Source organism: Lycium barbarum, chromosome 7 (assembly GCF_019175385.1).
Source record: "Lycium barbarum isolate Lr01 chromosome 7, ASM1917538v2, whole genome shotgun sequence".
In the NCBI taxonomy this organism is placed as follows: Eukaryota; Viridiplantae; Streptophyta; class Magnoliopsida; order Solanales; family Solanaceae; genus Lycium; species Lycium barbarum.
Genome location: NC_083343.1, coordinates 132,652,751 through 132,665,532, shown reverse-complemented (window position 1 = coordinate 132,665,532; position 12,782 = coordinate 132,652,751). Strand labels below are relative to the sequence as shown.

The 12,782-nt window shown below is 33.1% G+C and overlaps 2 protein-coding genes across 2 annotated transcripts; one reads left to right on the top strand and one right to left on the bottom strand.

The window, feature by feature from the left end:
- Nucleotides 1-6,049: 6,049 nt before the first annotated feature.
- LOC132601978 (uncharacterized) lies at nt 6,050-6,490 on the top strand. The gene has a single exon (XM_060315016.1). The coding sequence runs from the start codon at nt 6,050-6,052 to the stop codon at nt 6,488-6,490; it is 441 nt and encodes a 146-aa protein (XP_060170999.1).
- A 441-nt stretch (nt 6,491-6,931) lies between these two features.
- Nucleotides 6,932-10,347, bottom strand: LOC132604535 (WAT1-related protein At3g30340-like). Its single transcript, XM_060318080.1, has 6 exons — nt 9,117-10,347; nt 8,927-8,989; nt 8,536-8,652; nt 8,048-8,459; nt 7,414-7,565; nt 6,932-7,318 (listed from the first exon to the last, which is right to left on the bottom strand). The coding sequence occupies exons 1-6, from the start codon at nt 9,296-9,298 to the stop codon at nt 7,165-7,167; spliced, it is 1,080 nt and encodes a 359-aa protein (XP_060174063.1). The 5' UTR covers nt 9,299-10,347; the 3' UTR covers nt 6,932-7,164.
- Nucleotides 10,348-12,782: the final 2,435 nt, after the last annotated feature.

The window sequence follows — 12,782 nt, the reverse complement described above, 5'->3', positions numbered from 1 at the left end:
CAAAAATAAAAAATGGGGCGGCTCGATTGAAGAAATTTTTTTATGGATGATGTTGATGTGAGAAAGAAAGAAACAAAAAAAAGTCAAAATTTCTGTTTATGAGAGTCACTTTACTTCACTTGTAATTTTATTATTATAGTATACAGTTGATTGATTTGAGGAAAAATAGATGGAAAAAATGTGTGGACTTTTATAGGTATTAATAGTTTGAGAGTTTGGACTCTTTTTTAAAAATAATTTATATATAACGATTTGGTAACTGATTAAAATTATGCAGATATTAGTACTACATGTATAAGTTATGAGAATTTATGTATGTATTATTTTAGGCTTAATGCATGTGCGGTCACTTAAACTTGTCTTTTTTTTTTATTTTGGTACTTTAACTAAGTATAGTTCCTATTAAATCCTTGAACTTGGTCTCAAGTGTGTCTATCAAACACAATCCGACTTACATAATATATATGGTGAGTTTCAATTTTTTTTTTTTTATCTTGCTCGTGAATATCAATCGCATACTACATGAAAAATTCAACCAATTAAAGTATCCCACCCATTTTAATTATACATCTGATGTGAAAAATCGCATCTAATGTGTATATCTGAAGCCTAATATAAACTGAGTTTAGTGGTCATGAATGGCTTACCTGATCAATCAACTGAGTACTAAGTTTTCTTAGAATAATTAGGAACATCTCTTCCTATTAAAATTAGATATGCAGGCTAAAATCTTGCATATCTAATTCCTCATATGTATGTGCAGTCTTTTTGTGTATAATTAAATGGATGCGATGTTTTAATTGATTGAGTTTTTCACGTAGGATGCGATTGATATTCACTCGCAAGGCTAATAAAATTGAAACTCACCATATATATTATGTAAGTCGAATTGTGTTTGATAGATACACTTGAGGTCAACCTCACGGTTCAATAGAAACAACACTCAGGTACCAAAATGAAAAAAGAGACAAGTTTAGGGGGGCGCATATGCATTAAGCCATTATTTTATGCATGTATTAGTTATGCGGGATTTAGTTCTTCAATATCTATTATATTAGTTATTCAGATTTTAAAAGTACAAATCAGTTATCAATCGTTATATTAATTATGCATGATTTAATATATGGATAACTTCTTTCCTAATTTCCGTGGTAACGTTAATGGGGTGAAGAGAGAAAAGAAGCCAAAATTCTCTCTAATGAGAGATTCACTTCACTTCACCAATGGTGGTAATTTTGTTACGGTAGTTGATTGATTGAAGAAAGGGGGAAGAGAAAAAAGTGCGGCCTTTTTTTATTATATAAATTTGTTGTGTTGTTTGAGAATTTGTCTACGTTTTGGACTCTAATTTCAAAATGGCGGAATAATTTATGCTCTTTCCTATATGGCTAAGCGAGAGAGAGAGATTTGACCCGCTATTGTTTGGACATTTCAAAAATATTTTCGAGTCATTTGCACGAGGTCTTTAATTTTTGTCCTCAAATTGGTGGTCTTTTAATTTTTTTCCTTCGCCTAATACCTCGAGATTCCGGGTTCAATCCCAGCTCAATCAAAAAAAAAATCATAATGCAAAGTTTAGTAGCAAAATTAGGTCTATTGGGGCAAAAGTTAGGTCTTAAGGCAGAATTTTATAAAATTTTAACTGAATAAAAAAAATTACCCTAATGCAAACCTCTACTAAGGTAGAGTTTTGTCTTCAGGTATAAGGCAAAACTCTGCCTAATCAGGCAGAGTTTGAGACAAAATTCTGTCTTGCGAATCCAAACTCTACCTTGCGATTTTTTTTTTTTTACTAAGCGGGGGTTCGAACCAAATAATTTTTAGCGAAGGACAAAAATTAAAGACCACCAATTTGAGGGGCAAAAATTAAAGACCAGTGCTTTTGAAGGGCATTTCGTACAAAAAAATGAAATATTATCGGGCGTATTGATCTTCTAAAATTTGTATATTTTTAAAGGATCTGACACAAGCGCGATAACATTTTTGAACGATTCAACATAGAGTCCGTTTGGATGGTCTTATGGCTTTTGACTTATAAATTGAAATTCATAATTTAGGAATTCTAGCTTATGACTTTAGACTTATTTTGTTATTTTAACTTAAAAACAAGTGCTTAAAAGCACTTACTTATTTTACCCAAGTACTTAAAAACTTATATTAACTTAAAAACACCTAAAAATAAGCCAATCCAAACAGGCTCATAGTGAGGTTGCATTTTTGAAAAATCTTAACATATATTTGACCACATTTATTCGATGTACTTTTGGGATTTTTTTTAATACATCTTGATATTAACACAAAATTTATTATGATTAAGTAATAAGTCATCATGGGTGTCAAATTTACTATTAATTTTATCATAGTAAAAATTGAATGATTTACTCTAAGACTGTGTATGGCATATGGATGGAGAGAAATGGATGAATCTTTGAGAAAAGGAGCCGTGAATGGAGTATAGTTGCAAAAGAGATTGCCTATGTTACGTGTGTTTGAGCCCCAACCAGAATTAGGACCCTAGTACTTAGTTTCAGATTTTAGCTTCTGTATGTTGTTGCTCAATTGTTTTTTATTTAGAATGGCAAGCTGTGTATAGCTATGCCTAGCTTTGTAAGGACTCACTTTGGTGATTAATATAAAAACTTAGTTACCAAAAAAAAAAATTGCATGTACAAGGTGCGTGTCAAATTATCTTGGGTTTGCTATAAATACTTGGTATGTGAAAGTTTTTTTTTTTTTTTTTTTCCGTTCTTTTTACTAGATCGTAAAAAGAAAGGAAAAAGTTACTAGCACCTTGATACGCAAAGGCGGATGCAACGTTGCGACACCGAATTCATATGAACTTAATACTTTTGACATGAAGCTTACGTGAAAAATTCACTAAAATTACAACTAATGATAGGTCTGAACCCATAATTTTAAATATTTACGAACTCACTACTAAAAACTTTAAAGGTCGAGCCCATAGAGCTTAATTATTTTTTAATGAATTATAAATGATTATCAACATCATGATGCTTTTATACTTGCATTTATAGTACGTGTGAGATTTATGTCATCACATGGTTTTAAGGACCTAAAAGTAACATATTTCAAATATCTAGATAAATCATTTGAGATTTTGACAGTAAGAATTCATATCAAGAAAGAAAATAATAAAAAGTATTTTTGATTAAATAAAGATGATGGTGTATTTTAAATGTGAGTAATTTTTACCATTCCCAAAACGATAATTGTCAGATTTATATGCCCCACAAAAGTATGGAGGAAGATTTTATGCCTCTGCCTCCACCCATCCTTCTCAACACCTTTTAGAAGATTTAAGATATTTGTAGCTTTCTATCTCTACCTTTTGTTTTTTCCTTTTCAATAGTTTACTATTAAAACAAAGCCACAACTTCTAATTTAAGATAGCCTTTTTCCCCATTTGGTGTCTGATAGTTGGTCCAATTAAGTTTGAATTCGCGCCGAAAAATTCTACATTGAGCGATAATGCGCTCCACAACAAAATATATACATATGACTTAAAATCAAGATCTCTAGTTAAAAATGAAGAAGTACTTATTAGTCAACCACAACCCTTTTTGATTATTTAAGATAATTTTATTTTGAGAAATATGAGTATATGTTATTTTCAACCAATTAACAATCTTTGTCTCTTTCTTTTTATTTCTCTTTAGTTTTTCTTTTTTTGTCTTTAAGAGTGTATTTGGTATGAGTATGACACCAGTTTTGCAACAAAATATTCAACAATATTTTTTCAGTATTTGATTGGTGCATACAAAAATATCCTTTAGCATATCTTTATATGATAATAATAATAATAATAATAATAATAATAATAATAATAATAATATTACCACCTTGCTTTACATAGATAGTTATGAACTACTAAATGACTAGATTCTCTCGGAATGATAGCTAAGCTAATCGTCTTAGTTCTCTTCAATTAAGTAGACTGGGTTAGTGGGGGAGCGGGGATTGGGGGTGGGGGGACGACCCTCAGAATTCTACTTTAGAAATCTCCAACATTTATCAGCAAATGTGAGAGTGCTATAATAATGGAATTCTTAGATATAAAGATTAATGGTTATATACTAAATTAAACGGAAAAGGCTCAAAAATGCCATCGAACTATCGTAAATGACTCATTTATGCCACTTATCAATAGTTTGGCTCATTTATGCCATCGCACTATCAGAAATGGTTCATTTATGCCACTCATCAATAGTTTAGCTCATTTATGCCATCGCCCGTTACTAAAATGACCAATCCATGCCATTTTTCATTAACGTCGGTTTTACAATACCAGATATGACACGTGGCCTCCAACTAGATTATGGTTGTGGGTGGGTAGGGTGTATGGGTCGGATTTTTTTATTAATTTTGGATTTAAAATTGAGCTGGCTTAATTAAATGACGTAGACCTCTAATTGGAGGCCACGTGTCATATCTGGTATTATAAAATCGACGTTAATGAAAAATGGCATAGATGAGTCATTTTAGTAACAGGCGATAGCATAAATGAGCCAAACTATTGATGAGTGGTATAAATGAACCATTTCCGATAGTGCGAGGGCATAAATGAGCCATTTCCGATAGTGCGAGGGCATAAATGAGCCATTTCCGATAGTTCGATGACATATTTGAGCCTTTTTAAAAAAATTAAATGTTAGTTGTAGCATATAATATGAAGTTAAAAGTTAAGATGCAAGAAAAATGACTTTTGCTCATAGGTGAGGAAAGTCATTTTCTCTCTATTGATGATATTTTCAATAATAGTCTCTTCCAATAATCAAATATCAAAAATTGATTTTCTTTAAAAAAATAATAATCTAAAAAGTTTCTTCAACTACATGAAGCCCACTCTTAAAGTCTGGCAGAATTGAGGGGAAGGAACCATATTGGGCTAATGCTGTAATACAGGCCCATCATTTTATTAAGTAATTGGGCTCAGGTCAGGCTGAGTACAGGCCCAACATATGTAATGCTCTTTTCGTTCTATGTATCAGTTATTGTATTGTAAATCACCACGAGTGAAATGAAACAATGGGTGAATAAATTAATTTCGACCTGAAGTGGAATAAATTAAGTTGAGATACCATGGATGAAATGACTAAATTATTAAACATACTATATTAAAGTTTGGAACTGTCAAGCCAAACTTCAAATATTCATATAAGAAGCTTGCTTCCTCAAGCAATATGTCAAACTTTCGTGAAATTACTCACCAATACAACGTAACATCAGAACATGAGAATGAAAAACAGTTCTAGTTTTTCCTTTTCTTTTCCATGAAGATAGAGTGCAAATTGTAAGTGAAAAAAGTTACAACTTAGCAACCAATAAAATAAAGCTAATAAAGATGCTAAAGTAAGATGCATCCAGTGGACACCAAGTTATCATATCTCTTCTCTAAATTGTGTAGGTACCAGAGTGTGCAACTGTTTTAGCATCAGTGTTTGTTCCTAAATAATAATCTCATAACTCTATGTTCACATTAAAAGACATTAATCTATCATGGTTACACGAAAAATTGAAGTAGTGGCACATGCTAATTGTCATAGTTAAATGATAAAAGTTCATATAAAAGACATGTGACATGTACTTATTGGTTTGGTATAACATCAGACATAAGTAAGCTTTTCCTCGACATAGTTATGTAGTTTATGAACATTGGATATAATGTGTTATATTTAATTCTAAGTCATGTCGAAAAGAGCAGAGGACCTAGTGGTACTTTATACCAACTCACTTAAAATTCGTAAAATTGCGAACGTAGTGAAAGAAATTTGAAAGATGACAAAACCCTTGAACAAGCAATGCTTTTCTTGTTTCTTTTTTTTTTTTTTTTTTCATATCCAAGAATATTAGAAGAAATTCTTATATTGCCAAATAAGTAAGGCATTTGGTCCCTCAAACAACTTTAATCAAACAACATTGTCTTCTTTTCCTCTTTAAAGTCCAAGCCAATTTCAAACTATATCCATTGCATACAAAATTCTTGCTGAGTCTCTCAATTTTTTCCCATTTTGATCAAAATATTAAACCAATGGCTGACAATGAGATCAAAAACATGATATCTGATCTTATGAAACGACTTGGCAGCCTTAAAAATGTTCGTAATAAGGCTGCACCAGGGGACTCGAGCCAGAGTGAGGACGATGATCATGGCACCAGGATCATCACTCTTGCTGGAACTAATGTGGGGGCCAGTATGCGCGGTAAGACGGAGGAAAAAGTTGGCATTGAGGGCGATGCATCGGAGGAAAATGAAGCGTTGAAAACGTATGTAAACAACAATTTTCAATCACTCAACAATTCCATCATGTTGGGGGGTCGATATTGTACTAATGACCCTGGTGTTCATTTTGACATTAGTGATTATATGGAACAACACAAGCCGCCACCACAAGGGCGTGGAAGTAAGAAAGGCAAGAGAAACGTAAGGGAAACCTCCAAAAGTGACCACTATTCAGAACGATCAGACTAGCAGAGGCGGATTCAGAATTTTAATCTTTATAGGTTCAGGGTTCTGAGTCCTTTGAGAATACGAGTTCAAAACATAATATTTGGTAGTAATTTTTAAAAGCTTTCTCTCTCTCTCTCACACAGACACACACATATATATGGGGTCCAAATAAAGTTCAACAAAGCATAAAAGCTGAAATGTGAAGAAGCTGCTAAAAGTTCATTACATGTGTCTTTTACTGTCTCCATGTTTTCCTAACTTTTCACTTTCCTGATCTCTTGGAATGAGAATTTTTTCAATTGAAGTTTATAGATACTACCTTCGAAGTTAATCTGTCGCTAAACTGCTCGTAACTAACAAAATTTGTCCATCGCTAATTCCTGTTTTTAGTAGTTGAGCTGAAAACCATTGATAATAGTATTGCTTCTTGTCATCCTTCTATGCTTTATTGAGTCCAACAAGTATAAAAAAATGCAGAATATTATACATGTATTTTCAAAATGATAATTACAACTTGCTACTAATGATCTTTCTTCTGTGCAAGAATCTCTTATGTCCATCCAATTAAGGTATAGACTTTGATTCTTGAGCGTTGCAATTGACAGTTTAAACAGTTCTAAAAGTTAGTTCTTAAAGAACAAAAGTTGCATAACAAAAGTAGTTCATAGTTACAATAAAACATTGAAATACTGATATCAAGGAATCTCTGGTTCATCATTAGCTTCATGCACTTGGAAATTTAACTCCTTGTCCTTTTCCTCTCCAGTTTCTTCAACTTTCTGTATTTCTTTGGTCTTGCCCCATAGTAGAAAGTATAGTCCGATGATTACAATAACTGATCCCATCACACTGATCATATTCATTTCGCGAAAGAATGAGTCAGTTGTATAATATTTATGAATTGAATTCAATAGTCTTAGGAAATTTTTGAAGTTTTGAATCACCTTCCGAGGTTGAGTTGTTCATGTAGAAGTGGAACGTCTAACATGGCTGCCATAACTTGTACTAAAGGACTAAATGCTGCAGTAAAGACCGGTCCCCTCTGCTTAACACACCACGACATCCCAACGTAGCATAATCCTGAACCTATCAACCCCTGTCCACATGAAGAATTCGCAATTGTTAGCTCGGGAACTTGGACTAATCGATTATGAGTAATGGAGTTGATATCATAATCGGTTACAAGTCATGGAAGGACTATCAATCTATCATTCATCATATAGTAGCTTTGAAGGACTAGATTTTTTCGACTCTTGAAAAACTTCATTCCGACTTATTTATGTTCACAGGAATCAAGAAAAAGAAAGATTGGAAAATCCAATGAGCTTTAGTTTACTTCAAACATTTAAGGATTTTTCCATGATCCTAATGACTGAAACATATTCATTGTACCATTTTTTATGATATTGGTGGACAATGATCAATAACTAGGACATGTTTTAGCATGTGCAATGAACACTTGAAAGTAACATTAAAATTGATTCAAGTTTTCAGGAACGGATAGTTGCCGACTATAACTTGTTTAGGACTAAGGCGTAGTAGTAGTCGTCTTAAAGGAGGAAAATTAAGTGTACTTACCGTATAGACGACACTCAAAATGTCGATGGTCTTTTCCTTTGGAATCCAAATGGAAAGCCTTCTATCAGTGGACAACGTTAAGATAGCTGATTGTATGGCACTGAAGAAGGTCATAATAACCGTGCTCGAGTACTGACATGGATATTTCTTCCCAATCTTCGATTGAATAAGGAACCACGAGGACCACAAAATTGTTCCGGCGAATAGGATCATCGAGCCAAAAATCCATTGTTTATTTTTTTTAGAGGAACTGATAGGTTCTTCCAAAGTTTGAGATAAATCTTGTAAGTGTGAAAAATGGATTAAAGGTATGCCTTTGTAGAAAGTCAGTAAGAAGGCACCTCCAAGGCATATTGATGTACCAATCACTTTGGCTATTCCACTTCTATCTTTTATGTTAATTGTCTCTAATCTGCATAAACGCGTAAACGTGTTACTTTTCAGCTATTTTATTACTTGTTGAGACGAGAGAGGACGGTTTCTCATACCTGAAAGGTAATGCCATGAGGAATGTTACTACTGGAACCATGTTGACAAATGCACATGCAAATGTTGCAGAAGTGTATTGTATGCCAAGAAGGAATAAGTATTGTGTAAGAGATGCCCTGCAAGAAAAAAGGCGTAGGCAATGGTGCTAAATTTTAGCTAAAAAGAGATGTAGAGTAATATAAAGGACTAATCAGCATCTATATTGCTCGGACTCTTCAAAAATGTCGAAAGGTCTTCCAAAAGCAGCGCATTCTTGGAGGATCCGACTCTTGTGCGGGCAGAATATTTGGAGAGTCCGAGCACACATAGCTTAGCATTACTAAAAAAGACTATCTTGAAGATAAAAATGAAAGATGATAGATAAATCTAAATTATTCTTGTTCTACTTACCCAACAATTGCACTCAAGAAAAGATAGCACAAGATTTGAGGTGTGAGTTTTGGTCTTGTATTCCTGCAAAGTTCTCATAAGAAATAGCACTTATGCTAAGCAAGACAATAAGGTTATCATATCGTGAAAGCGTTTCCAAAAGAAGCAACATAGTATCAAATTAGTGAAAACTAGAAAGCATTCTTCATACCTTTCAAGAAAGAAGGCGATTGGGGCTAAAAACACGGTTGAAATGGACTGTCGATAAGTGATGAACACTAGATGGTTCATACCATCCATGATGATCTTCTTGATAAGTATATTACTAATCGCAAAAGCAAAATCAATCACCAACATAATAATGATAGGATACCATTCCGCATAGCTCTTCATCTTAGTGAATTACCCTGTGTTTTTTTAAGAAACTGAGACAAAAGGCAGATATTTAAAGTCTGTTTTAGGACTGTTCATTCCACTAAAAGGAGTGTGAAGAGAAATGGATTAAATACGGGCAATGACATCAATCTTTAACAGATTTGACATTTGTTAAACATTTTACTTTCCTTTTGGTTAAAAGATTGAACTATTTCCCTTTTCTCCTTACTGTTGATTGATACTTTCCAGCAGATGTTAACTGTAAGAGAATCGTTTAAAACACACAAAAATGTTCATAAACATACAGTATAATACTGTATGAATACTTTATGTTTCACAGAATGTTATTTCGGGAAAGAATTCATTTTTCTCGGTCTTAACTTAGCTAGAATGTTAGAACATTTTTAACATGTGAGTCAACTGGTACCTATTTTTCAATCTCTCTTGTTTAGTATATGATAAACAGTTCTATGGCATCTTGTTTGTGGGGTTCAATTAAAGATTTATTCTCTTTTTCCACAGCTCTATATGGCATCTAATGCAATATTTATGAAGTGTAAGAGGCATCTAATTCTACTTTTAGTAACTTGTAGTGAAGAATCTACAGATTACAACATTGAACAGAAAAATTATACCGTAAACATCATATATCCTGAATGGATAATAGCATCTGCTACTAAGGAATTCTTTTTAAGTCAGAAAGCACACACCCTTTGTCAAACATAGTATAATTCTGTTGATATGAATCGATAGGGGGGACGATATGCTCTCCAAGTTAATCAAAATATGCCGTAGGCGTACTAAGATGAGATCAACGTGAACATAAAATCTCATGTGGAAAACGAGGCTGGTAAAAGCTTGTTTGATTTCGATTTCCAGTATAAATATGAACCATGAAAGCGTGGCGTATTAAGCTAGCTCAAGAAATCAAATTCAAGAGTCCAAGACCAGTTGACTCATCAATGGCCCTAGGCAAAAAAGGAATGTAGAGTGTCACACCAATTGAACCATGAAAGGCATAGTTTGACTTAATCCCAAAATAGAACACTTTGTGTGGTACTTAATCCCCAAATAGAACACTTTGTGTGGTATCAACCTTTATGCCATGCATTGGATACAGTGACAAATCTAACAATGAGTTCACGTATTTGGCAGGACCTAGTGTATCATGGTTGAATCCTATATATATGTGCCAAAAAAGAAAAGGTATAGACGAATTAGATAGACATTTCAGAATTAATTAAGAACCCACAATGTCTAAATACTGAACGTGCTCAATGATTGGATAATGAATAAACACATAAGGTAGTGTTAGCATAAGTCATTAATCATTTGGCCAATGAATATATGGCAAGTGCATTGAACCAAATGGATCAAATGTTTAAATTCTTGTACCACTAAAAAGCTTTAAATAGAAATATCCCACTTTCTTAGTAACTATGAGGACTGCCAAGAAGTATTTTGGCTAAAAATCATATCACCAATGATTTTTTAGTAACATCCAAATTCTTTTCAATGGAAAGTAGAATAGACTTGCTTTCATGCATGCATTTGTCTTAATCCATATTCTTCTGTTCCTTAATCATGCTTTGAGCTGGAACCCTTCATCTTTATTAACAGGAAACACATGATTATGTGCTTTTGTGCTTCTACTTTTAGTTCTTTTATGTGTGTGGGACCTTTAAAAGTCTATGCATTATCACCCTAATTAATGGTCGAGAATTAATCAAGATTAGGTCAAGTTCTGCAGGGCTATAGCCGGAAAAGGGTGATCAGTTGAATATGCTTCGTCAGAAAATTATATTATATATATTGGTCAAATATTATCTTTTAATCACCATAGTGAATAGACAAGAATTACTCAAGATTACCAATACCTCTAGAGGACTTCAATGAACAAGTGAATCTAGAGTGAATTCTCTACAGGGGCGAGCTATTATCGGGCAAGGATGGTCAATTGAACACCAGGTCAAATATTTTGGTTGTTCATCCTAACAAAATGGTCAAGAATAAATCAAGATTATAAATACCTTTAGATTACATAACCCTACTTCAATAAAGAAACAGATATAGGGCGAGTTTTATATAGGGGCGAGCTACGATCGAGAAAAGGTGGTCAGTTGAATATCCTTTGTCGAAAAATTATAATCAAGATTACCAATACCTCTGGAGGACATAATCTTACTTCAATGAAAAAGTGGTTCTACGGCGTGTTTTGTGCAGGGGCAAGCTACAGCCGGTAAAGGGTGGTCAGTTGGACACCCTTTATCGGAACATTATACTGCTAATACAGGTCAAATGTTATTTTTTTTCTACATGTCTATTAAATCCTGAACACCCTCAGTGAAATTCCTAGCTTTGTCACTAGTAGTTTAACTGAACTCACCGCTCAACTTGAACTATGTATACATATGCAAACAAAAAACTATATACACATAACGCAACGATACTCGTTCTCAATTCACCCAGTATAAATCTTGAATTCGCCTCGCTTTTACACCTATATTGACATAGTAGATTCTCCACTTTTAGTCCCTTTTTTCTCATATACTTGTGTTTTTCTCCTTTTCCTCATCTTTCATTTAAACAGAATTCAGCGAGTAGTATGCAGTAACTAATTCGATGCCTTAAAACAGAAAAAAAATGTTATTCGAATAATTTGCTTTATCAACAGCCAAATCACCATTTAATGCCTTATTTCTTACATCTATACTTTATAAAAACGGGTCATCATAACAACTTTCTGTTTTAACTCCTTTTATGGAAAAAATACTTAAACATCAGTGTTTTTATTTATAGAGAAAAGTGATTAATTCTACAAAAACGATCATCCTTAAGTAAATCTGCATACACTTAGCTCCAGAGCTTGGTTCAGTGGTAAGAACGCAATATTAAGAATCTTAAAGATTAAATACATTGAATTAAATCCTGGATCAGCCTCCGGCTCAGACTATATAAGTACAAATAATTGATTTTGACACCTAACTACATGCCAAACATGTTTCTTTTCAAACAACCCCATGCAAATTCATCTTAATTCCATGCATAAACGGATATTAAAAGATTCTTTATAGCTGTATTTAATTAAAGAGATGAACTTCAGTATATGGAAAATGAATCATCACTCAATAATTCAAAAATAGATAAGACAACAATAACTGACAAAATAAGCTATAATTGGTAATTAAATATCCTAACCACACAAGTTATAATATCAATCATCTAATCATAGAATGCCAAATGAGAAAAGAATTAAAGCATAAAGATGAGATATATCTAAAAACTTAAAAGCATTAGTGTCCAGAGACGAATTCAGGATCCGAATATTATAGGTTCGAGATACCGCTAAACTAACTGACCATTTGAGTTAATGGGTTCGAAACTTAATATGTATACATACTTATAAGTAGATTGTTTTAGCACATTACATAATATGCAACTTAGTAACATTTTAATTAGCTGCTTATTTCAACTCAAACACCATAATTTGTCACATAAATGC

What these genes read in the sequence shown, in the direction of transcription:
- LOC132601978 (XM_060315016.1), top strand. Translation starts at nt 6,050, where the DNA reads ATGGCTGACAATGAGATCAAAAACATGATATCTGATCTTATGAAACGA.
- LOC132604535 (XM_060318080.1), bottom strand. Translation starts at nt 9,298, where the DNA reads ATGAAGAGCTATGCGGAATGGTATCCTATCATTATTATGTTGGTGATT. An exon ending in TTCTTGAGTGCAATTGTTGG is followed by an intron (nt 8,653 to 8,926) that starts GTAAGTAGAACA and finishes TTTTTCTTGCAG; the next exon opens with GGCATCTCTTACACAATACT. An exon ending in GAACAACTCAACCTCGGAAG is followed by an intron (nt 7,319 to 7,413) that starts GTGATTCAAAAC and finishes GAATATGATCAG; the next exon opens with TGTGATGGGATCAGTTATTG.